General features: G+C 45.8%; 1 protein-coding gene across 1 annotated transcript; it reads right to left on the bottom strand.

Moving 5' to 3' along the window:
• Positions 1-1,559: 1,559 nt before the first annotated feature.
• Positions 1,560-26,230, bottom strand: T265_01082 (hypothetical protein; the record flags this gene model as incomplete). Its single annotated transcript, XM_009165025.1, has 9 exons — positions 1,560-2,709; positions 4,462-4,782; positions 7,037-7,086; positions 13,171-13,338; positions 17,217-17,467; positions 19,839-20,031; positions 25,665-25,864; positions 25,897-26,023; positions 26,057-26,230. 9 exons carry the CDS (start codon positions 26,228-26,230, stop codon positions 2,385-2,387), a joined length of 1,809 nt encoding a protein of 602 aa, XP_009163289.1.
• Between the last annotated feature and the right edge of the window lie 1,236 nt (positions 26,231-27,466).

The following is a 27,466-nucleotide window of genomic DNA, read 5'->3' as shown; positions in this document are numbered from 1 at the left end:
CCTAAGGGGTCACGCACTATGAGATAACCAGACAACGTAAACTTAGTTCGACTTTCCGTGGCAAGCAACTGCTACTTGGCTAGCTACCTCTACTGTTAGGCTGCGTTCGAATGGCTCTAATTGTTCGGAAAGCTGTTTCAGACTCGGCAGTTAAAGATGTCCAGGATAAATTCATGTCTCTAATGAAGACGATGCCCAACGCCACTCTGGAGGCGCAGAATTTCATGGTGGGTTTTCACCTAAGCTCACAACGCCCAGCGGTGTCAGACAAGGTCACCGTCGTCCAAACTTCCTCACAACTTTATTCCCAATGCTGCCTGTATCCGACAGAAGTCAACTGCCGGCGGGCAAGATCGTTGCTCGAGCTGGGGAGGCTACGACAGTACAAATCTTCCGCATTTGACAACCCGTGTCTGACCCGTTTCCCAGGTTTGATGATGATGAGGAGAAATATCTTCTAGGACAGACGAGCTGATCACACTCCACAGGCTTTGCAGAATGGAAACGACCGAAAGGTGGACAGCCAACGACCCAACCAATAAACTCAGCACGGCCGACAACTGTCGCCTCTATGGATGCACATCCAGACACGTGACGCGCCAATGACAGACGATATATGGCCAATTCCCGCGGTCAATGGCATCAAAACTGTCGCCTTCAGTGCGTAGTTGCCTCAATCCCCAATTAAGCGGACCTATTACGCGTCCCTGAGTTTACCACCTCCAATGCATGGCAGTCTTGTCTTCAATCGCCAAACAACTGGGACCGAAATAGCCGTCGGACCTGATTGTTAGCCGAATAACTGAAATGAACTGAACAGTTTCGTCCACCGAGAACAAGAGGAGGTTTAACGGGTTGAGTGATGTAGAGTTGAGACACTTCCTTGAACTGGAGGCGGCGGTGAAATAAAGCGCACGTCAGCGTCATTAGTCACCGGTGTCGAATCTAGAGTCGCCACTCAGAGGGGGTATTTTCAACCCATCTGGGAGTACTAAGCCTAGTTTTCAAACTTCATTGGCGGTTCATGGAGTGTCTCTATTCTGGGCAGTGATCGAAAAAAAATAGCCCGGCGAGGCAGACGAGCACCTGATTTATGATCCAAAAAGCAAAGTCCACGAGACGTGGTTATATCACCCATCATGAGAGCTCCCACTTTCTGGCCCACCCCGGTACGACGAACACGCCATATTCACAACACACCTGAGGAGGGCTTCGGAAACATCCGAAATTTTCTTAAATCTGTGCCCCTCTGATGCATAAATCGGTCAGCAGGTACAGTAAGTGGCGAAACTTGGCAGAAGGTGCGGCAGTGGTGAACACTGATGTCATGCTGCCAATGATGCCCTAACATACCTGACTAGAAAGGTGGACCCGCTCCGTCAGTACACCGGTACTTATAAGACGATCTAGGCAAAGGGATTGATCTACCACATCTACAGGATGGCTCACAAGCACGGGGTTTGAGCCGAATTCTACCCAGATTCCAGGCAACAAGTGACGCTTGTGCATTGAAAGTTCCTCCGTTAAGAAGACTGTAACAAACTTTTCAAGTGAACCATCTTTCTTGAAAGGTTACAGTACAAAAACTGCTGAGCGGATCGTGGTTTCCCTTAGTTTCGCTGGAGCCCAGTAGAAAAAATGATAGTGCGCCGAACCAGCCATCTGATGTGATCCAGATAAGCAGAGGGTTAGATCGTTCAGCGCTTACCAAGATTATCGCCAGGCGATGATGGAAAACACAACGATTAGATAACACTATCAGCTCTCTTATAGAAAAGTAAAGCACGTATGCGTGGTGGACCGTGAAATCGGAGGTTGGCGCCGCTGAACACAAGTGATGGATAAGTGAATATGGTTGAAAATGTACACCAGTTTAACCAGCTGAGAGACACGGAGGGGTACGTTATATCAACATGCCAAGTCGGTCATGACCATGAAACACAAGTGATGATAAACTCGAAATTTTTAAAGGGCAATATGGGTTTTGACGCAAAGAAACACGAGTGTGGATTTTATAGTAGGCAGTACAGTTACAAGACGATAGGGAGTGGTGAGGAATTGATAGGGACTAGACAGTACCGGGTTTCCATTCATTCGCCCGTGTGAGGAGAAACAAGGTTAGAAAAATCCATAACAAGTACAACAATAACGATAGAAATTAAGTGTATGATGAGAGGGCATTTCACCCTCACTACTAACCGAGCTACGTGCTCGTGTGCTGTACAGAGCTGTTTTATAAAAATAGAACGGCCGTGCAAGGCACGACCGAAGCTAATGAATAGGAAAATAGGTCAGATATCGGAAGTATGGTCACAAAAAGATGAGCCGATTTGATGGATTTCACTGTATGTGGGCGCGGGTAAGGGGGGGGGGCGGGAACGCGGTCACCCAGATCCCAATGGACCAAGATTGAATTCGCGCCGAAGGGCCTCGTATGTGGCGAGACTAATACCCACGGCGGGTATGACTTTGGTCAAGTTAGTCAGCATGCCGCGGTAAAGACCGGAGATTCCATCATCTCTCCAGATTGTTCTAATCAAGTTGATGGCGGTGATTTTCTGCTGTGTACTGTAGCTCCAGTAGGTGGCTTGCAGCTTGGCGCGGACCAGGGACGCAGGATAGGTGGCCACAATCGCACAAACCGAGGATACAGCGGCGAATATAGGGACAACATAGGTGGGAGGGTGGAGTTTTTGGGCCGAAGAGCAGCTGTGAATGCGGAAGAAACGTCAAGAGGAATAAAGCAACCACAACAATAGAAAGAGTTTCAGTCCAACAGTACCTGAATTTACGGCAAAACCACCAAGCGGGCAACACTACGGACCAGCAAATTGAATCCAACTATAATGACAATTGCTGCTCTGCTACTAATCAGATCAAACTGTTCTTCAGTTGGAATAGAAAGATACATCTTTGATTCGAGGATTACCAGGAAAGTTGCCATGTCACTCGACAAGTCACTACCGGTTCCGTCCTTACTGAAGTCATCCATCAGCAGACTGAATGCAAGTGGCGAAATACACTCGTGTGCAAATTACGTTAGTGTTCATGGGAAACCCGACGGAAGCCCAACTAAGATTCTTGCTTACTATATTCTTCCACTTTGAATAGACATCACAAAGGCCTAGTCACAGTATGACCACCGAGATGTTGGACCATATTTTCTGGGAGTAAAGTTGCCGAAAACAATCACCAAACGGGAGTCACCCATCATGAGAGCTCCCACTTTCTGGCCCACCCCGGTACGACGAACACGACATATTCACAACACACCTGAGGAGGGCTTCGGAAACATCCGAAATTTTCTTAAATCTGTGCCCCTCTGATGCATAAATCGGTCAGCAGGTACAGTAAGTGGCGAAACTTGGCAGAAGGTGCGGCAGTGGTGAACACTGATGTCATGCTGCCAATGATGCCCTAACATACCTGACTATAGAGGTGGACCCGCTCCGTCAGTACACCGGTACCTATACGACGATCTAGGCAAAGGGATTGATCTACCACATCTACAGGATGGCTCACAAGCACGGAGTTTGAGCCGAACTCTACCCAGATTCCAGGCAACAAGTGACGCTTGTGCATTGAAAGTTCCTCCGTTAAGAAGACTGTAACAAACTTTTCAAGTGAACCATCTTTCTTGAAAGGTTACAGTACAAAAACTGCTGAGCGGATCGTGGTTTCCCTTAGTTTCGCTGGAGCCCAGTAGAAAAAATGATAGTGCGCCGAACCAGCCATCTGATGTGATCCAGATAAGCAGAGGGTTAGATCGTTCAGCGCTTACCAAGATTATCGCCAGGCGATGATGGAAAACACAACGATTAGATAACACTATCAGCTCTCTTATAGAAAAGTAAAGCACGTATGCGTGGTGGACCGTGAAATCGGAGGTTGGCGCCGCTGAACACAAGTGATGGATAAGTGAATATGGTTGAAAATGTACACCAGTTTAACCAGCTGAGAGACACGGAGGGGTAGGTTATATCAACATGCTAAGTCGGTCATGACCATGAAACACAAGTGATGATAAACTCGAAATTTTTAAAGGGCAGTATGGGTTTTGACGCAAAGAAACACGAGTGTGGATTTTATAGTAGGCAGTACAGTTACAAGACGATAGGGAGTGGTGAGGAATTGATAGGGACTAGACAGTACCGGGTTTCCATTCATTCGCCCGTGTGAGGAGAAACAAGGTTAGAAAAATCCATAACAAGTACAACAATAACGATAGAAATTAAGTGTATGATGAGAGGGTATTTCACCCTCACTACTAACCGAGCTACGTGCTCGTGTGCTGTACAGAGCTGTTTTATAAAAATAGAACGGCCGTGCAAGGCACGACCGAAGCTAATGAATAGGAAAATAGGTCAGATATCGGAAGTATGGTCACAAAAAGATGAGCCGATTTGATGGATTTCACTGTATGTGGGCGCGGGTAGGGGGGGGGGGCGGGAACGCGGTCACCCAGATCCCAATGGACCAAGATTGAATTCGCGCCGAAGGGCCTCGTATGTGGCGAGACTAATACCCACGGCGGGTATGACTTTGGTCAAGTTAGTCAGCATGCCGCGGTAAAGACCGGAGATTCCATCATCTCTCCAGATTGTTCTAATCAAGTTGATGGCGGTGATTTTCTGCTGTGTACTGTAGCTCCAGTAGGTGGCTTGCAGCTTGGCGCGGACCAGGGACGCAGGATAGGTGGCCACAATCGCACAAACCGAGGATACAGCGGCGAATATAGGGACAACATAGGTGGGAGGGTGGAGTTTTTGGGCCGAAGAGCAGCTGTGAATGCGGAAGAAACGTCAAGAGGAATAAAGCAACCACAACAATAGAAAGAGTTTCAGTCCAACAGTACCTGAATTTACGGCAAAACCACCAAGCGGGCAACACTACGGACCAGCAAATTGAATCCAACTATAATGACAATTGCTGCTCTGCTACTAATCAGATCAAACTGTTCTTCAGTTGGAATAGAAAGATACATCTTTGATTCGAGGATTACCAGGAAAGTTGCCATGTCACTCGACAAGTCACTATCGGTTCCGTCCTTGCTGAAGTCATCCATCAGCAGACTGAATGCAAGTGGCGAAATACACTCGTGTGCAAATTACGTTAGTGTTCATGGGAAACCCGACGGAAGCCCAACTAAGATTCTTGCTTACTATATTCTTCCACTTTGAATAGACATCACAAAGGCCTAGTCACAGTATGACCACCGAGATGTTGGACCATATTTTCTGGGAGTAAAGTTGCCGAAAACAATCACCAAACGGGAGAGTATCTTTGTTATGCACTACTCATAAGGTTGCTGAAAACTCCTCGACAGCCCATGACCGGTTTCGCCCTTCTTGGGGCTCATCAGGTAGGCACAGTTCTCGAGTTTCCGTCAACCTTATGTCCTACTTGAAACGACATTGCGCGAAATTAGTGAAATACTCATTTGCAAACTAATTTGTTTTTTCGAGAGACTCACCTGGAACCCAGCTGAATCTTTCGTTTGTGATGTTTTCAGGCAACTGAATGTGCTGCACCAGGCCGCCTCATGCTTCAGTCGCTACGATATTCGAGATATCACGATACATGTATTTTGGTAATGTCAACACCAAACTCGCAAGAGTGCATTTCGCCAGATCAGTGAACGACTAACATTTTAAGTTCGAAAGTGCTAAAGGACGAGCAGGATATCACGATACATGTATATTTGTAATGTCAACACCAAACTCGCAAGAGTGCATTTCGCCAGATCAGTGAACGACTAACATTTTAAGTTCGAAAGTGCTAAAGGGACGAGCAGTAATCAAGTGTACTAAAGCGCTGGAGAAGCGTTCAGATAACAATAAAACATATACAGGTCACGTGCAAAGCTGATATCGACTGCCTGACTGCGGACTGACATCATGGCGCAAATTTTCAACCGCGGTCAACCGAGAGGGCATCGCTCATGCGTAGTTCCTAGGGGATTTGGGAACAACTAATCGAAGTTATAGGTGTGGAAAAAATTACGTTTAGGTGACGTTCGTAACTCCAAAACTAACAAAGATGACTCAGACGGTCAGCTGGAGGGGTACCTCGTATAGGTAATTTTGATAGTCCACGTTACGCCGGGAGCGTATAGTGATACCGAAAGGAGTTCAATAACCTAGGTGCCATAAAAGGTGGACGATTGAGTCGATCGGCTGTACAGAAATGCCACTAACGGACAGCTCAAGTTCCATGGAGCACCGGAAAATCAGGGCATTTATCTAAACACCCAATTCCGCTGAATGAAACGTGAGATTCGCAATCCGTGATCTAGCATTTCGGGTAGTGTTCACCACCTCTTCAATCCTGTCTCGAGTTGAGGACCAACAGATCATACGAAATATCAGCAATACAATGCAATACCAGCACAATACTTAAACAACTGTCTCAAAAGATCCTACACAAAGGCAAGCGCCTGAAAACTTGTTTTTTTGGGGTTCAATCCAACTCTAATCCTACTGTAGGAAGCGGTCCCTTTTTGCAGTGCGCTGTTATGGGCCATTCAGGGGAATGGCTCCCTTTCGGCGAAATCTCTCCCTCTAGTTCACTGAACTCCACGCCAAATCCCCCCCCCCAAAAAAAAACAACTGAACGACATGGCAGGAGAAGAACGCCGAGTCGTTCGTTGGTAAGGAATGCAATACAATTACTCTTTCTTCCTAAAAAAAAACAAATGCGCTCGGAATCCCACTGTCACCGATACGCAGCTAAACCAGGGTCAACTGCCTGAGAAGAGCTTGCCACATTCTCTGGAATAAACAAAGGACGTTCGTTGGTAAGGAATGCAATACAATTATCTCTTTCTTCTAAAAAAAACAAATGCGCTCGGAATCCCACTGTCACCGATACGCAGCTAAACCAGGGTCAACTGCCTGAGAAGAGTTTGCCACATTCTCTGGAATAAACAAAGGATGCACCTCACAAACAGATAGGCTTTTGAACTGGATGGATTGCAAAAAGCAGAAAGTAACATCACAATCAATCTCGGTGAAATAGGAAACGACAAAACACGTACCTGGAATCGTCGGAAGTCATAAAGCGTTGTATATAGGCTGATTTGCAGCGCTGTAAATGATAAAGGCGAAACCACAGGGTGAGGAAGGTAGCATAAGTAAGAAAAACCCCACCCACGTTAACAGTCATATGATGGTAGTTGAGGAATTTGATCACATATTTGTTTATGAACTCGTATTCATGAAGTGAACCGAAGCTCAAGCGACGATTGAGGTTAGTTAGGAACACACACAACTTAGTCAAAATAATGTAGTGGAATTTGAATACCCCATTAGCGTTTGGCTTGTTTACGGGCAAGGACTTTCCACAATCCAAAGAAAGACAGGCTCTCATATGGGGAAATGCACTTGTGCAGAAAGGGCGGAATGAGTGTAGTAGAACTAAAACAGCGCACCCTCTGTGTTATGGATGGTGTTGAAAGGAAAAACGTCAATGTACTAGGTTACAAAAATTGAGAGTGATCATTGGTCATTTGAGGAGCGAGGGTCGGTGTTTTTTGGAAACAATGTATGACAACGAGGCCCTTAAAGTAAGTCAGGCCCTTTAGAGACACAGCTGCAATGAAACCCTAGGAAGGCACGGGTGAGATGAAATATCGCCTGCTGCGAGTCAGTCTCCTGAACCCACCATAAATTAGCTCCCAACCCAATTAATGACTCTAGTTGTGCACCCAAACACCGCTTTGTTCGATCCACTGCTGTTGTATCGCTTGACAAAACCGTTCGTTCAAATTAGTCCCTAAGTTGAGTTGTCAATATCCGTCCAACCAATTCTTACAATCCGATTAACCATATTCAAATGACCGTAATTTATATTGTTCACATATCAAATTGGCTGTGGAAACTGGCAACAAGGCGAAGAATAGCTTTAAGAACTTCATTACCAATTTCCCAAGTATTCGGCGGAATTCCTATTCAACGGAAGAAGGCGAATGGACTTGGGACAACGAAGCTGAGCTCAATTCACCGAGTTTTCCGAAGATCGAATGATAAAACGGTGGTGCATAAATCCCTTTCCTTGTGGGGCCAAACGTGATGAGAACATTAATCAGCATTCGGGTGTTGTGATTTGGATCCCTTCTAGAGTCAGTATCCCATTGTAAGACTCCGGTGGGCTGAAAAATCTACGGTGCATGAGTGCGCAATCAAACATGAAGAGGTCTCCAAAAAGCCTTCAACTGAAGCATCCTTTCCGGGCCTAGCTACCATGCCACCCGAAAGAAGAACGATAGCTGGGATACTGCCAGGTTGCCTAGACAGGGGAAGTCGAGATGCAGAGGTGAGGTTCGAACCACGGACCTTGCGGTCTGTATATTCGCGCTCTAACAACCGAGCCATCTTCCCAGCATAGGTCTTAATAACTAGGTTGAACACGTGTTGGACCGGAAACTTAGGCAACGAGGGCGTAATATGAAGATTCAAATTGCTAGTTAACTGTACTAGAACCCAAATGGGTCGCGCAAAAATAAAATAGTGTTGTGCAATTTGTGCAGCTCAGGTGTGCTACTTGCAGAATAAACCAGTGGAAGGTCAACACTTTTTCTCACTTCCGCCATCAAAACAAAGTGGAAATTAGCATAGTCTGACTATTTTACTTTTTCTCTGCATTTATAAGTTCAAATTAATAAGATGGTATCATGAGTTTGACGATTTCTACTCGTATATCGCTCTGTTGGATGATCTGTTATTGTATGTTGTTCATTGGTACGGCTGAGTTCGTGTGGGTATCCGAAAGGATCCGAGATAACTCGGTGGTTAGTGCGCAGACCGGAGGGTCTGTGGTTCGAACTCAATCTCTGCATCTCGACTGTGTCTAAGACTCATTGGTACGGCTGAGTTCGTGTGGGTATCCGAAAGGATCCGAGATAACTCGGTGGTTAGTGCGCAGACCGGAGGGTCTGTGGTTCGAACTCAATCTCTGCATCTCGACTGCCCATGTCTAAGACTGAGTAAACTGTAGTATCTCGACCCTGTTGCTTCATTCGAGTGGCATGACAGCTGAACGCTTTTACTATTTATTTATTCACATGCGAAAGTAAGGCCAGACGCAGTTCCCCGAGTTCCTCGTCAAACAAAATATAGAGATGTCCAATGGCTAACTAATCGATTGCTATAAAAACACGTCATACGTTGAGCTTTGTGTGGATCGATCCAAGCGAATAAGATCGTGAGGCGAACAGAACGGATTTTTTATTGCCCAGAACATCCTTCATTAGGGAAACAAACTCAGCTTGGAGAACAGAACGGATTTTTTATTGCCCATCCTTTCCTTCATTAGGGAAACAAACTCAGCTTGGACAACTAAACTAAACTAAACTAAACTAAACTAAACTAAACTAAACTAAACCATGCTATGAAAGAACTGGAATTCAAAAATCACCCGACAGTCATTTAAAGCACGCCCAACACAGAAATTCGACCCCAATAGGGATAAAAACTCAGACTTGTACTACTTTGCGAAAAAATACACTCCGACTCAAAAATGCACGTTTCGTATGAACAGGGCACCCGCATCGCTCGTACACCACACCCATGTGAGTCACTATGGTTAGTTTTCGTTCGCTACTATAGTGATTCATTGCCTTAGATTTTCGGGAGGCCAGCATACCCGGAAAAAGACCGGAAAGAAATTAGTACGCAAAGGACAGGTCTTTTAGCGGTATAGAACCTTGTGGCGAGCTTACCATACGCGGACTGACCGCAAATACAGAAACGCATTAATGTTTATTCAACACTGAGCGTGAACTTGCTGCCTATCAAGAGACTCATCAGAATGCCATGTCCGGAAATACGGATGGCAAACTGTGAACCCATGATCTGCCGCGTAAATGGTGCGAGCTGATCGTTGGTTAGTAAAATGAAGAAATCACAGACTGGCGACGCGCGTCAAAGTCACAATTTTATTCCCCCTAAGAGATTTTCTATTGTGCCGGTCCTCATTTAACCGACAGACACCCACCCGGGGCTGACAAACACATGGGAGGGGGGCGAGATGGCTCAAGTGGTTAGAGCGCGAATTTGCTGACCGGAAGGTCTGTGGTTCGAACCCAACCTCTGCCTCTTGACTTCCCCTGTCTAGGTCGGGGGAACCTGGCACTATCCAAGCCCTCGTGCTTCTTGCTTCCTCCGGATTATCATCAACGTCCTTTTGCTAGTGTTCGTAATTGTTGTAATTGTTGTTGACGGGCGAAAAAGTACATAAACATACAGATGCCAATACTGGCAAGCAGTGGTTACTACATCCGACAGGGAGAAAACGTCAGAGTGTGAAATTCCATAGGGGTCTTTCGCAACACACGGGAATGCTGCTTGCCTTCCGAGCTAACCACCGGGACTATGTTCTTCCCTTGCAAAACCGGTAGGCCAATGTGGACCCTCTGACGGTGGTGGACTCAGCCACGAGAAGCAAGTTTTGATCGGATTCAGTCAAGCATGGTGTCTCTGGGACGTAGTAAAAAACTGCTACGATTTATACATACTTCTCACGTGAGGAAACCTCATAAATCTAGCGTGGTACTGTAAAACCATGAGGCATCGTAAATATGCACATCATTTTGTTAGGCATGTAACATGTTCAGAAACAGAATAGCTGAATATCAAGTTTCTGATATTGGAGCCCTGATGGCTGCACGTTGCTCGAGGAGCCAGTCAACACGTGTGACCACGTGATGTGGATCCCGTGAGTGACTGACGAGCGGCGCTATAGGCTGTCTAAGTGCGAGTACACCATACTGCTGACCAGCCGCTCGTGGCCGAATGGTTGTTTTTGTCAAGAGGAATACCTCTAAACGAACCAATCAGCTTTGCTAACGATTTGTCTGAAACCTTGTTTCAGACTGTTAGCTCTTTTTACATTCTGGTTCAGCTGAATTCCACTCGTTTGCAGCATAACTTCCTGGAAGTTGTCTGCCTTATACATCTCGGTAAACTAACGAGCCTGACTGATATATTATCAAAGAGTAGATAACAGTGTTCAAACTACTAGCCAGGAAGTCGTGGATTCGAAACTCTCTGGAGTTTCGTGAGATTCGCACTCCTGCTGACTCCCAATAGGGATGAATCAGCTGTACAGTGCTTCTCGGCTCTTCAGCATAGATTGGCTCCATAGACAGGATAAAATCTCCACAAAACATAGTCACTAGTGCGTATCGAATGGCAGCCTTAGTATATAGCACTTTAAATTTACTAATTATCAGTATTCGAATGTGGTTGTATTTAGTTCTCCTATAATAATAACAATAGTAATGATAATAATCAGTCAGCTTAACACCATTTTGGAGCCGTGTTGCCATGCCGACTGAGGGGAGCGTGGAGGCTGAGATACTGCCAGCTAGTCCAAGTCTAGACAGGATCAGTGGAGATGCTGAGGTTGTGTTTGAACCACGGACCTTGCGGTAAGTTCGATCCCCAACCTCTGGGTTATCTAGAACTCTGGAATTCCTTGTTTCGCAACTACCAGTCAGTTTGTTCTGACGGGTATTTGGTCGTTTTATGGAAGGAATTTTGTTCATCGTCCGGTAATGTCTAAATGAAAATTAGTTTTGAAGAAGGATGGCGTCTGGGAGCCAAACCTGGAAAGAAGCCGCTCCACCGTTGCGATGGGAGGTTGAGCGGACGTACAAACTGATCCCTGTCGTAACACGGCTTGGATGCACTGAAGAATCATCGCCCCCCAAAATTGTGCCACCTTCAAGCTGTGATTGGTCTAGGTACACTTTATTCCGATCGCCTCTTCAGCCGGTGTGATGACCTTGTAATTGCTGTAGGTGGAGTACCACTGGGGGTTTTATTAGGAACAGGATGAGGGAGACAGAAACTATGGTGGAGAAGCGATGGCATGCCACGTTCGGCAAAGAAGCTCCCAGCGATAACTAGCTCTACAGTAATCTGATAAGGTGCTTCGGACTCGAGTTTCCGACAAAAGCCCTAGCCTTCAGCTGCCGACCGATTTCATTCGTAGCGGAAAATTAGGAAAGTGGATGAGAATGCCTTACTTTATTCTGAAATCCGTTATTATACTTCACAGTGGGCAGTTGACCCAGAAGTGGGCGTTGGGCCGTTAGCTACCCAACTCTAAGGTGACCATCCCTGGTATGTGGATAAGCCGGCTTTGACGATGAGACGGATGGCGGAGGAGAAGCAGACAAACAACAGACTACTGCACTCAGGTCCTAGTGTTTGGGCTGGTTTCATATCAACACAATGCAGTATTTGGTTGTTAAGAGGTGATCGTTCGACGGTTGACCCCTTCAAAAACATGACCCTTGAAATGGAGCACTGTCAATTACTGATAAACCAGGCTTTTGTGTGATGAGGAAAAGTACCATTACTTTCTAACATAAATTGGATGGCAGATTGACCAATGCGGTGGAGTTGCGATTGTAAGCTTCTTTCGTTGTTTCTAAACAAAATTATGTCGCCAGCTAACCCAAAGCAAGCGATTCGGAAGTATGAGCTCCAGGCCGTTCAGGTTGAGGGTTGGAACATGTGCGTCGACTTGCTCTCTAAGAATGGTAATGCAATTTAAGCAACCGCCTTTTGAGGTCAAGATTTTGAGGCAAAGCCTTTGTTCGAGGGCCCCAATCGTCCTCCCATGATACAGACAGCTCGGACGAACTTCAAGGTAGTTGAGAAGTGTTTGGTGCACAGTCCAATCGACGGCAAAAACGAACAGGGCTGGAGTGGCAGTGTTCTTGCTGAATGCAGTTCCCAGGGCTCTTCTCCAGCAGAAAATAAAAAAGATATCCTACAGGTCTTAAGATGAAGTTGGGCAAAGGTCAAGTAGTTTATGGACATCAAATGAAGATGAGAAGCAGACCTCGCTATTGGGGGATCAATTCAGGAATGATACCTGTGACTTAAAAACAATAATTCCGAAGAAAGTCGATACCCTATCCGCGGATTTTGGAACTAGAGTAACGAGTGGTTTGACTGCCAATCGTTTAAAAGACCTCAGAACATGACTCCAGATGTAGCGGACCTGACTAACGTTTGGTTGAGCCTCCAATGAAAAAAAAAACGATGTGCAAGGCCAAAGGAACTGGAATAAGAGGACCAGACCTGGGAAATGAGATCACCATACATGAGAGCGTGAATGAATAATGCTACAAAGGACAGGGGTGGGGAACATGCTCACCTCATACAAAGCCAACTCAATGCCAGCATAGGGGATAATACCGATCACATTGACAAGATAGCCACGGTAGAAGGCATGTGCGCCATACTGTGTGTAAATGATGTGTGCACAGTGCCAGATGGAACGAAACTGTCCGGTTTTGCGCAAGCACATCCGTGTTTTCAAGACCTAGATCACAAAAGTGGGGTGGGAGCAAATAAAGGAAGAATGGCATGCACAAGCAGGAGACGGAGGTGGTGCAGTTGGGAGAGGGGAACATGAAAGATGTGACAAAAGCGGAGTGTGCATATGTGTGGGTTTGTTTGGGTAAAAGGATCAGGATAAGCTGAAAAGATATTGAAAGTGTCGCAGGCATCCAAACGAGGGTAGTGTTGAGAGTCTTAATAAAGTCGAAAGAAATAGGAAAGGGCAACGACTTTATTCAATAAGCCTAGGGAAGACAACCAAATAAACATCCGGTCAACATGAAGACACACTTGAGTATCATGCCGGAGTAGGAATTCAATAGCACATTTTGCGAATTCTAAGCGATAAAAAAGCCAGCCAGGTAATCCGGTCCGGAAGTGAGAGCACGTTCGCCACAGAGTACGACCGTGTCAACCCATGGACCCAAATCCTACACCACCCTGCCTTCATTTCACACGGCCAAGTCGTTGCCTGTCCCCAGTGAGTCTTGCCAGCAAGGATTGGAGATGAACAATGCTTTATTTGGTACACGGAGGCTGAGCATTCATGATACACGACCCAACCACATTGAATCGACAAGCCTTATTTGTCGCTCTGGTGATTCTTGTTTGCCACCAAGCATACGTCTAGGGACCAGTTGGCTGTACACAAGCTGCTGCCAAGCAGCTTCAGTGGTACGGCATTTCTGCCTCTACAATCTTAGTAGTTCCTGGACAAAGCTGATTCTTAGGTGACAGCTGGTTTAAGGGTGATTCGTAGACAATCCCGTGGCTTCTTTTCATGGCCTACACCGCTTTCGGATTGCGATATGCTCGCACTAAGATTGGAATTTACAGCAGATTTGGATGACGGCTCCCTTGAAAATTATTCAAAAGCAAGAAACCGTAAATGACGTCAACACCGGGTCACCAAGTTACTTTCTTTCGAAACAACAACCGTAAGCATCTTTCAAATTTAAAGGTGACCGACGTTAGTCGCTTTGTAGTTATACTGGGAGAAGAGCTTAGTCGCAGAATGTTGAATATTTTGCTGAAAAAAATTCTAGCCCTCGAAATTCTCGCCGAATTTTCGAACAAACTGACATGTTGATATTTGCTCCTATGCATTATTCCCAGCAAATGTGTTGATTGAGATGATCTAAAGATTGAAGGTGTCGCCCGTGACATTATGAAACAATGAAAACTTAGTGAAGAGCCAATGCGTTAGTGCGTTGGTTTAACAAGTGATCTATTTTATTTTTGTTGAATATATCATCTCTGGGCACCGGTTGTAGGCGTCTCGTAATTTGGGTAAAGTATCTTCCGAAGAGAGTCGCACAGACAAACAAGTACTTTCGACTGGAATCTATCGCTAAATGCTTATTTATTCTGCCTCTATCCAATGCGGACCATGTGACATAAGCGCTCATGCGTTAGTGGAAGTTATCCATCACGTGGTGTAACAGAAAAGGTCACATGAGTGGCCAGCCACACGTACTAAGGCGGTAATCACGTGACTAAAGCCGGCACGGGTTGAAGTGTAGCCCCGAAAGTGAAGTGTGGGAGTAAGGACAACCGACATTTAGAGTAATGTACACTTACAAGTGTGCGCAGTTGCATGATTGCAACAGTGGTCCGATTTTCTCACAGATGAAAGCACACCTTCCTCGAGCTAACACACTCCTGTACTATCTCGTAATCTTTGTCTTTAGACTACGATATCTAGTGGTCCGAAATTATCGTGCATTGCTGCCATCGAATATGGAGTGGCCCGCACCAGTGAGTAAAACACGGAGGAAAATTGGTGTGACGATTTGTTCACGAATCCTTGAAAGGGCAGTGCATCGGACGGTTTGCATCACAATCCCACGATTGTTGCCAAACTATTTCGTGTGTCTTACGCTGACTGATGAATCGCAATTTCAAATCTATAGACACATTTTGGCGAAACTGAACAACAGTTCAGTTGTTGGGTTCGACGTTCAGCTCACACCGATGAGATTGAGTCCACCATCATGATGGTGGGCTGGATAGATGTAACTGGCAAACAGTACCTACTGCATTGGAAAACCCCGTGACGGGCAAACAAACCAAAACGGAGAGAATGAGTTCCTTTTTAGAGCCCGTGGTGCTTCACCTTCTGCATTCCAGCAAATATGAAGCACCTGGTTCACTCATTCACCCAAGTTCAGTAGTAATATCGCGTGTGGGTTTAACAATCACACATCGTTCAGAGCTCGGACTGATTGGTCCTGAAGGCAACCGTCCTCAGCCAGACCCCTCCAGAGGACATTCACTAGCCTGACCAATGTGGAATGACAACACTTGTCGGAATAAAGCCAGTTTTGTGCTCAAAGGGTGCTTATAGGTTCGTTCACGTTGAACTCAACTGATGAGAGTTGCCGTTTTAAACGGGAAAACCAAGTTTAAAAATGTATTTCTCACGTTAGCGCGCCATCATCGGTATCTCTAAGAGACAGTGTGGTTTCCATAAGTAAAACACGAATCACGGTTGGCAAAACGCAGACTTTTACAAACGGTCGTCAACTGAACCCAGAATTCCGTCCCAATTACTAGCCCGAAAGAGGCCCCGTTATGATTAGACGTTGCGAGAGTCATAGAGGGCTAATATGCTTCATGCAGCCTGACAAGATGTTTGACTTTCAAAGCGAAAATTGAGTTAAATTCAGTAAATCCTCGTCCAATTGAGAAGTTTATGAAACACTGAGGAGGGCTGAGGGAGAAAACAAACTGGAGGCAGTTCAGGCACAGTTATATCCGAAATTCGGAAGTTAATCGAAAGAGATTGCCATAAAACCTGGGCCAACCACACCAACATCATGTCATAAACGCACTCAGAGCAGACGGACTGACAACGTACGTCGCAACCAGTGAGATGGCGGATTCCCTCAGTCAAGTTAGCACCAGTTACTATTGTCAAATATGGGACTAAACGTGAAACGCGATGCTACGATCGTCGGGCGACTGTCACCCGGTAAAAGGATAGTAAACAAGGTACAAACAAATAAATCGAACCGAATCGTTTACCAATCTAACCGTTCAGTGTAAAGCCATCATGTAACCGATATAGGAAACATGAGGCCTGAAAAACCGCCAAACTATCCAAGCCTAGAAAGGAAGAATCAAAAAACCACAGGCGGATTTGAATCGCCGACCTTTCAGGCACACTCTGTTGCCTTAGCTCCTCAGTTTCCTCGAGTTTACACGAGGCGTGGCGGAAAAGAAATGGTCGAGCACAGGGAAACAGTCGCTCCGGGGTGTGCTCTTGTGATTCGGTCACCATCATCAGTGATAACGACGACAGTGGGAGTACCCGTGTCCAACTGCTACGCCCGCCCAAGCACCTGCCATAGTTCAAGACTGTCGATTTGTTTACTTGCGAAATCTGCCCTTTCTCTGTGAGCCAAAAAGTAATAAGAAGTGCCCATGGCAATCACGCGACTACCGCGAGGAAACACGTGGCTTTGATTTCAACCGTATTAGGGAAAAAGGTACAAAGGACGAAATGACACAGCTTGATAGGAAACTAGACCACATTGGGGGTTAATCGGTCCAGTTCGGGGAACTGTTACACTCTTATCCGAAATAGACTACTTAATTTCGCTTCGGTTCCCAAACTAACGGGAAAAAATAGCCTACCACAGTTTCCTGTCAACAGTCTCAACAGAAACTTGAAAGCACTGTTGCTCTACGGCGTAACGGTGGAACGAACTACTTACTAAAGGACTCTCATTTTGGATAAAAAGGATACGAACATGAAGTTGAGTAGTCAAAACAGTAAGGTATGTAGGATTACTCAAGGAAACGGAGCGATAACACACGAAAATCCCATCTACTATCACAAGCAGAGAAAGCACACACCTCTAACGGGTAAATTATTGTCTGTGCCGTCAATCCAGCCATTGAACCAGCGACAAACTTGGCTAAAAGTGGCCGGCCATCAAACAAATCTGTGAACCAGCCACCACTTGTATCTGCGCTTGTTAACAGGCGCTTATAGTGTTCGTATGTGCCATATTTGAGCGCGGTCTCTGGAGCAATCTTGAGGATATTGATTCCATTACCACGCCATAACGACAAAGGACCGCCCTCGCGAAGCATGTAACGATATGCTGTGTGACAAGAAATCAAAGCATAAATAGAAGACAATAGAAACAATCAATAGCCGGCAACAATAAGGGTGAGGTAGTATTTTGTTCGAGCAACAACCAACGGAATAGTGTTTGTGTGGATATCAAGATGTCAAGTTGCTTGCAACGTGTAGCAACCCTCTTCTTGAGCTATGATTTCCATACTGCATACCGATACAACGATGCTAAAGATTAGGGGTTTTCAAAACCAAAAGATTCTCAGAACAGATAACCGGTAGACATAGTTGTTGCATCCATAACAATGAGACTAGGAGTACATTGTGGTAACTACCGAAACCCAAGTGTTTCGGGTCACTACTCCAACAGTGCGTGACCGGCTGTCTCGAACTGCTAAGCCCTCCCATCAGATGCTCCAATTTTTGCCGACAGCCAACTTCAGTTACATTTGAACACTGACACCCTTTTTAGGAAACTCAGGCCTTAAACGAACCAATGTCGAGCATCCTAAAGTTATTCATACGAATGCACTCGCTGGCAGTTAGGTTGAATGAAAATGTACGTGTTCCAAAACCCTTGGAAAAACACAACTGTGTTCACAGATTAGGCCGAAAATCCCGCGGTCACGATTTCATGTTGACTTCGTGGGACTCACCAGCGACCGACATTGCCTAGTTCTAGCAAACGCCTACGGAGTGTTTTGCGTGACATATGTCGCATCGCGGACCAGCATTATAAAACAACATTGAGAAGGTTAGTAGCTCAGGTAGCGTGGATTGTTCACTGAGCTGCGAGATTTGATTGTATTGCCCCAGCCCAGCGAATAAAGCAACATGCTCAGTCATTCAAGATTTCCAAAAGTTTTGCTATCCGATGAAGGACGTGCATTTGCTTCCGCGGAGGCTTTCCGTCAGCATAACAACATCCACCATACAAGGACACCAGCGCTCCAACGCCTAGGATCAGCGGTTTGTTAGCACTTTTGAGGAAGTAAAATTGAAACCCACGGGTGAGGGAAATCACCATTAGATTCTCGTGAAGCTACAGAGCAATACAAAACTCAATTGCCAAACAAAAACTTACCGGAAGAGGTACTTGGGATTCGGGAAGGCCGCCTACCTGATGAGATTATTGCGGTCGTCAAGGAATGGCAATCTAATCGTCATCACAGTAATGTCAACCTCATGTTTAGTCTGACAAAACATTACCAAATTAGTTAAGGGGACGACACAAGACTTTTTGTGAACCGCTAATTCCACCATCCGCATCCGTCATATGAACCAAATGGACCTTTCACCTCACATTCTGAAATATACATGCACGGTCCAGTTCTATCCGATATTTCTTACGTGCTTTTGAACTCACGTCGAAAACTGAATTCCGCAGTGCGTCATTCCATATTTTCCACCGAGAAAGGGGACTAACTACATTCTAACTCATGTCACACTGACAGATAGGAGCCAGCAACCGCAGTTCCAAGGCTGCGAACTTCAAAATACAAATAAGATTTCCTGACTCTTTGAGAGCTTAAGACCTGTCCCACCAGTCTTGGGGTTTGTCAGGTAGGCGTGGTCCCCAAGTTTTCCTCAGCCTTATGTACGATTTGAAAATAAACTGCACACAATTCGCGGAATACACAGGATTCACCAGCTTTCTATCAAAGGCAAATTAGTTCGTGAATGAACGTTTCTATTTTGACTTATTCAAAAGACATCCTCGCTTCCGATGCACCCTACTGCCAGTGCAATCATTCAGACCGCGGCGGTCTTTGCTGTTTATACTAGCACTTCGTACCATCACGTTATTCATCCTCTTCCAATGCAGCCCTGATATCATTACCCAACAAAACGGATGAAAGGAAGACGCGACTGGTTTGTGTTGATCCAGCTGTCCACCCTCACAATTGGTCACCAAACTAGAATATGTGGAAACGAGCAAACTGAACCTAGTCGCCCACGGGTCTACGAGTAGCAGTGAATGATGAGGGCACAAGCTGGAAAAGCCTATTACCAGCGATCTTTTCCGACCGCGTGAATCGATATTCATATACCTTTTATAGACGCGAGGTATCTTAGAGTGAAGACCATTACTGCAAGACACAGGCACAGTTGCAAGACTACATAACTGTGTGAGACTTGAGAAATTCAACGTAGTTTACCTCGATCTGCTCACCGAGAAAGCTGCACGTCGGAGTCAATTCCACGTTTCCATGTAACAAAAAGAATTCGGTTACAATTAGGAACTAGGAGGCAACTGCAACAATTAGCACACCATTAGCACCAATGATACCAGCTAATGCTAGCGCTCAGCTGCAGTGAAAAGGTTACCATGCATATCGTAAAAGTCTGTTTTTTCAAGAACACGACACGTCAAAAAACGTCTTCAACAAACCCACTGCCCTTATGCTTGTAGCCATACACTTGACGCATCAGTTTTAGGCGATCAATAGGTGCCGTGCAAGTGCGAGACACCGCACCAGCGATTGCACCAGCGGTGAGTTGTAGGAGTTGTTTTCCTGGGGTCAACACTTCAGTGGTTGGGAAGTCCTCCGGAATTCCAGCGGCCACATCACTACCAACATCAATACACTGAAACGGGATAGGAAAAGTGAATAAAAGACAACTGTGCCCGAAATTCCGGAGGAAGTAAATACTGACTGTCCGAAAGTAGTTCTTAAAAACTTGTTCGCAACAAGTGATTCTGAGGCCGTGCAATTTAACAGTCAACAGAAACAGAAGAAATGGTACCATACAACTAGAGTTAACAAGCTCCATGACTTTCCACGCTGACATGTTTGTAACATACCTATGCAATTTCAGCCTTGTGCTGTGCTCTGAAGGCACTAGAGAGTGCAGGAAAAGCAGTGCGAATAATTGCGGTCAATTAAAACCACAAAACGCTTGGGGACTTCATTTAAAAAATCATGAAACGAGTATGAAGTTTACGCAGTCAGACATAAGATTGTAAACCCCTTCGAAATACTGTGACCATGGCTCCTAATATTCGGACATCGGTTGTTGGTGGGTAAAGTTTGGAATTAAACGAATTAACGACGCACAATTAATCCACTTGGCACTGGTATACGAATTGCATGAAATCAAAGTTCCCAAAAAACGCCGTTAGTTAGCTGAGCCAAACATGACAGAACGCAGGATGTCATCAACAAGGGTCACAGTTCTACGAGTAACCTGCCGTCTTCCAGTATAACACCGGCGCTAATAAACAAAACCACGTCAGATATAGACAGTTTGTTCGTTCGATAATCTCTGCTGACAAACCTTACCCTGGAAGCTGTCACCCAAGGCGCAAAACTTATCGTGCCAGGGAACGCAATACACCGCAACGGAACGCAAAGGTAACGGACAACAGAGAGTTACGGAAACAGAAACGTTTGGTGACATTGTCACTAATCTCGGTGCTGGGTCATTGTTAACGCTCAGTAACGCAGACCAGACGATCCAGCTGGAGACAATAACAATGATACGCTCCATAATTCGTCTCCATGTTGGTCTTCAAATCACAGGCTGAATAAGGTTCGCCTTGGCTATAGTTGTGGTTTCACCTTCAAAATGTTTCTAATCCGGTGAAATCTGTACAGTTTTATCAAGACTTCCACTTAAGCAGTGATATGATGAACCAAGACTTTTCGCCGTATTTCCGCATTGCACACTTGTCTCCAGGCGCGCGAGATGCTCCGGAGACAAGGATCATAGAATGCGAACAGGCGTTTCATCTATGCTAAGCGCAGTGGCCATTTCTCACACCAATAAGAATGCACCATGTGGATCGACCCGTCGTAAATTTGTCCCTTCAAGCGTAGATTGATATCCTGGAACAGTTTAGTGTAAGATTATCAAATACCTTTGTAGATCAAGTTCTTCCTAAAATTTGGTCGGGACGCGAATATCTGATGGGCCTGATCAGGTCCGACAACGGAAAGTACCATTCATCCTGACAGCTCTGCGCTCACGGCTCAGACTTACACCTACAGCTCTCCCTACCTTTTAACTATAGGTCATTTAGATTGCTGTCACTTAGCCACTACTGTGTCTCTGTCTTCCAACGAGGTAGACCAGAATAAACCTTCACCAGAGTCGGAAGAACTGATCTACCTCGTGGCTTCCAATGTTGGAACTCTGTTGAATTGTGCAACAGACAGTCCTTACTGAAAAGTTACTTCCCCTTTCTACCGATGTACGTTGTCTGCGAAACACACATAAAAGACTCCAATTAGATCATGTATCACAAACCGTTTAGGATAAGCTCAGATATTCCATATTTCATTCTGGTCTTGATATAATAGCTCTCAGTATAAATTGCGTGGAAGTTGGAATCCGCCTCGGGGCTGAAAGTGCGTAGAACCGGACCCCAATAGACAGTCCTCTTCTGTCGTACGGTTGTTTGGTACAGTTAATACCAATGCAGATTGACGCGGCCAACGCCATTGGTTTTGGCCGGTACAGATCCAGACAGACTTCGGTTTTGAAGCTAAGAAGGATGAGTTTTATCAAGATTTGTCAAGACTGCTTCGGTCAGCAGGAAGGACGGATATCGTCATCCTCTAGGATGATGCATGCACTAAAGCTGGACGACTAAATGTGGGTGGTAGACGTGAAATCAAAGCGCACCGTACAGATAATGCAAAGCGACTTCTACAGCTGTGTCGAACATTGACTGTGTCCAGTACGAACAGGACAACAGCAACGGGCTATCCTGAATAGAAGGCGACTGGAGATGCACAACCGAGCTTATTATGAAGAGTGGTTGGGGGATAAACTGGAGTGAAAGAAGCTGTCTTCGATTTTAAGGCTGTCTGTCAAGTTTGATCAAATGAATGCCAGATTTCGCTGATAACAGCAAATCTCACTGATACCAGAAACTAGCAACCACGATGGCTCATGCGAACCGTGCAAACACCAGATAATCAAGTCTGAAGAACGGCAGAATGCGGCGGATTGTGAAGGACCAGGACGAAGAATAGCCGAAGTAGATAGTCACACCATTTCATCAGATTCGATTAGTTGGCCCAAAAAGGAGATGTGGAACGCCCGCGGAGTCATCTTCTAGGGTGAGAGAACGATTCAACTGAACCTATTCAAAGTAATCTCTGGAAGAACCCAGTGAACCTGAATGGATCATTGACACCAGAACCGTTGGGACAAAATATTATCGTGAAATGTTGTTTCCTGAAGGCACTAAGGCACCTGGTCCGATTTATATCCTGCACTTTGCAAACGTGGGTAATCTGACGGCCCCGTGAAACAAAAACAGAATACCGAGGCCGCTCTTGTCTAGGCTTGGCCAACGTGGCAGTATCCCATCCCTCGTGCTTCTTCCTGATGGAATGGCAGTTAGGCACCAAAAGTGTTACAGCTGAACGAGCCGGGATTTCACTGAGTTTCTCACACCAGGTTGATCAACGGATGCAGCACTGAAAAACAGTCTTCTGGTCTTCCATCTGGAGGTCGAAGCAGGCATGGAAACTTGTCCTCAAAAAAAAGCACACTGCCATAGTAGTATGCGGGCACCCAGCCGCAGTAATGTGGTCAGGCTTTAGTTGAGGATCCTAATCGTAGTCTCGTCTAGGTGTGGGCTCCATGATAGTGTCCCAGCCAGCGCACAAGCACGAGTTGAACCATAAGACGGGTGACTGCACGTAGCAGGGCGGAAAAGCGAAAACATGCAACTACTGAAGTCTCCTCTTCTTAAACGTTCAATTTTCCCTCTTCTACCCCCAAACACCCCAGTGTACCATAATGAAGGTCCCAGTAGAGCTGACCACATTGGTTGTCGTGCATCACGCTCAGCTGTAGCCTCTGCGCGTCCGTTTTCGACAACCCTCAACAATTCGAATACAAACCTCGGAAGCGGACCTACCTGACTATCACTAGTATTCGGACACTGAAGGAAGTGGGATAACTATTCGCTCTTGTTTGAACGTGAAATTCTGCCTGCTGTCTGTCAAAAAGACTCATTCAAGACGGAAGTACCGCTGCTCATCCCTTCTGCGCACCTCTGGTGATGCGGAGACCCCTGCAGCTGGATACGAATGCTCAGTTGCAGCACCCTTCTGGTGCATAGCTGCCATGCCACTCTAAGGTGGTGAAGCACAAGTGACGTCAACAGTCATGTTGAGTTAAGTTAAGTTGGTCCCCCGTGGTTAGCACCCTCACTACGAGCTCCTTTTTGAAAATAGGCGCCAGCACCGACCCTTCCCACTTGCCTTGGACTGTATCATTTTCCCAAATGCAAGCAAACAGATCAGACAAGCGCTGACCGGGGACTTCGTCCCCATCGTTGAAAAGTGCGGGTGGAGGTCATCCGGACCAGCTGCTAGGTTGTGCAAGCCTAAACAGAAGCCGAGATGCCAAGGCTGGGTTCGAACCACGGACCCTCCAGCGGTGTTATAACAACTAAACCCAACCACCACCCCCCAAAACAACACTTGACAAGTGACCAAGCGGTGCTCGGATTTTGGTCATCCGATGTACGCCAAAAAATGGCCACCAGTACAGTGGGTTCAAGTTTGAAGCACTGCACGCAGAGGCGGAACAAGTGAACTAAGCACGTGTAGAACGTGGGTGACTCTTAGGGCGAGACCTTTGACAAAGTTTTTTCTTGATCAGGCTGGAGGACCAAAATATCAACGGGAGTACTTTACGGTAGACAGATGAGTTCCTTAATAGGCCACACTTTCAAAGCTGTCGTGGGGAGTCATAAAAACCGAGCTACCGAAAGACAGGATCTCCAAAGGGTCTATTTTCGGGGTTCTGTTTTTCACCTCATATGTAAATGGTCTGGCACTTCAGCTGGAATCTCCACACCTTACTTTGGCGGATGATTGTAAATGGGTAAGGAATACACTCACAAGCACGCGGTATGCGAACCTTAAATTCAAGAAATCGGCGAATGCACGGGACCTCCACTTAAAAACACAACCAAACACTTTCTTAGTCAGCAGGTCCTCCCAGGATCCCTAGAGAATGCGTCGGAAGTCCATATCCTTGTTAATAGACTCCACACTTTCGTTGCCGTAGTAGTGATTTGAGGCAGAGTAACAGCATCATTGGCAGCCATACGCCAGTAGTAAATGCTAGTGTTTAACTGTTCTAAAGGAAAACGACCAATGCAGACCGGTGGCGAAAAAAAACATGAAGCGATCAATTGGTTACTCAAGTCTGTACCGTCTATGAAACCGAAGAGTATGCTACCACTCTTCAGGTCCTTTGCACATCATCATCATCATCATAATCATCATCAAAGACAGCAACAGCAGTGTTGGCACTGATGCTTCACTGCCGTACACCTTTGTACACCCGCAAACCGAGCATTTGCCGAGAGGCAGAAGTCGGGTTCAAACTACGGACCAACCGGTCAATGAATTCGCGCTCTAACCACTTGGGCCATCTCGCCTAAAGGTAGGAGGAAGGAGAAGGCGGAAGAGAAACCGGAGGCAATTTAAGTGAATCAATCTCCGAATTTCAATCATTAGAATCCAGCGCCGCACATGCGCCCCTGCAAGAACATGGGCGAAGATGAAGGGTTTCAGGCTTTCGCTAGTATTTATTTCTAGCTGGCGCGAGTGAATTCGTGTTTTTTCACCAGTACGTCGAAAACAAGAGGGAATAACCCAGACCTACGTTGGTACCACACAAAGACAACAAAAGACCCAAGACAGCTTTGATGGACTCTGAGAAGCATTTTCACGCTTTATACGTGGAAAACTCCGAGGATATCCTAACTGTTAGGGGTCTACACATTGGGTAGTGGTTGTGTCTAGCTTGGAAACAAGCTTGAGGTAGGAGCGTTGTTCAACGTGAAAAGCTCTGATGTCAGGAATGTTCACCCTAAGTTAGCCAATGGCGAATTCAGACCAAAATGGGCTTTAGCATGGTGCCTGGAACACTACTTGGAACGACTAGAGCAAACGCTCGATAGTCTTACTGACATCTAGCAGAATGCTTGAAAGATGTAACTCATTTAACCGTTCATTTTAACCATATCATGCGCGCGCGTCACGATGAACTCAACGGAGTTTCAAACTCTATACATTCTTTGTCACTGGGACCTCACTGCTTTAAGGATGTTAACGAAAGCAATTTTTCATTCGACCTTTTAGATAACCTGGCAGAACTCATCTAGATGTGTCCAATCTCACCATCAAGGAAAATCGAAATTGAAAAATTTCGTCATGGAGAATACGAACCGACAGAAGACCTACCGCTATGTGCCGCCAGAATTCAAAGATGTTCGGCAGATTTTCCGCTGGGTGGAAAAGTAGAAATTCCCGCCATTCTCCGTATTCTATATTCAGATTTCCTGCTTGGTCAACACGGCGCAAAAGCTGCTCAGCCTCCTCAGCGGTCAAAGGCATGTCAAACTGCGCGAAGGTTGCTCGGATGTCATCCACGGTGATTTGGCCTGCAAGGTCAGTTTTGTGGAGATATGCCTACCACTTTTATTCTTATCCAGCTGATCAAAGGCAATAACCAGTCGTTTATCATGTTCTCGTACGTAATCCACGAAATGTTTGTAGTCCAGAAGCCCACCACTGTTGAGACCACATCGTCTTAAGAAACTCTAAAGAGATGGACATAAGGAATTGCGGCTTACCTCTGCCAATGCAGAGATTTCCTGGCTTTTACTACCGTGTAACTCTTCTAGCACACTGATGATGTCGGACGTGGATATCTTCCCATCTTTGTTAACATCCAGACGTTTGAAGAGTGCTTGGAGCTGGTTATCATCTTGGAATGTTGTTGAATGACAACCTACGCCCGCGACCATGGGCTACATGACGACGCGCGGCACAGCGTTTGACCCAACTGCGCAAAAAGCAGCGCGCTCAAAATGCTGAACAATCATTGGTCACTAGTTAAGGGATTCATGGATTGGTGTACAAGCTTCAGACGCTCGCTAGAAATTCCCGGGTCGATTTTGCTCTCGTTGTTGATATCAGAACCAGAAGCTTCTAACAAGTTACTGCAGATGCGCACACGTTTCCCTGGCTCTTGTCCAAGAAGCATAGTCACCTGCTTATACCAACACAAAGACGTTCGAAATCACATTTGATTTTCTCAATTTTTCTGTCGTTAATTATTCTTTCTGTTCTCGGGAAGGGGCAGTGCATGACGGAAGAGCCAACAATCATCCATCTTCTCCAACGTGAATCCGCAGGAGTGTTGCTTAGTGATCCAGCGTTTGCTTGAATTTCCAAATCAGCCTAGAATAATTTTTCATACAGGATGAGTGATGACCATTGATGCAGAGACGGTTGTTTAGTTTGAATATATATGGCTCGCCACTGAACCAACCCACAGAATGATTATCGTATCGGCTTGCAGGTAGATCTATCCCGGGGACCCAACCAGCAGCCTGGGATGAATTATGATACGGTGGCAAATATATATTGGTTTGTGAAGGGTGATTAGACTGTGAATTCTGGTCACTCTGCGGTGCCCAAACTCATTCGGATGAGACTTGTGGCAAGTGGGCTCCAAGAGTCAGTATGAAGTTTCCAGCCATCACGACCACCTCCCTTTTTAACTTGTCACTTGTACCAATAGTTTACAACACGCCCTAATTAGAGGTACCTCCATGTGCGTGGTGAGACCGACTGATACACAAATTGACCCCCAGGAAAGGCCTCCTGTTAACGTGCTTTCTGCACGTTCCTCAACAATAATCCCTTTAGTACGGTCTAACCTTAAGCCCAAATATTCCGATGGCCCCAGTGCTCTTCAAAGTTCCTCGCGGGTTTCTGTTCAACTTTTTCTTTTCCAGACAATGAGAGCCGACCGTTTGAGCAGTTCGTCGTTAGGCATCTAACTCATCTAACCAACTCCGTTGGTCATCACAGGTAGAAATCTCACCAGGTGCATTGCATTCTATTTAACGACAGGGGACAAATTACGCACGCAATAATAAACACACGGGTGAAAGGTCGCTCGAAACATCCATAGAATTGCCGTCAGTTTTTCATAATACAAACCTGGGGGGAGCATACCCGCCGCTCTATACGCA

Source organism: Opisthorchis viverrini (assembly GCF_000715545.1).
Source record: "Opisthorchis viverrini unplaced genomic scaffold opera_v5_11, whole genome shotgun sequence".
NCBI classification, from domain to species: domain Eukaryota; kingdom Metazoa; phylum Platyhelminthes; class Trematoda; order Opisthorchiida; family Opisthorchiidae; genus Opisthorchis; species Opisthorchis viverrini.
Note: the sequence above shows the minus strand (reverse complement) of the source record. Positions and strands in the feature narration are given on the sequence as shown.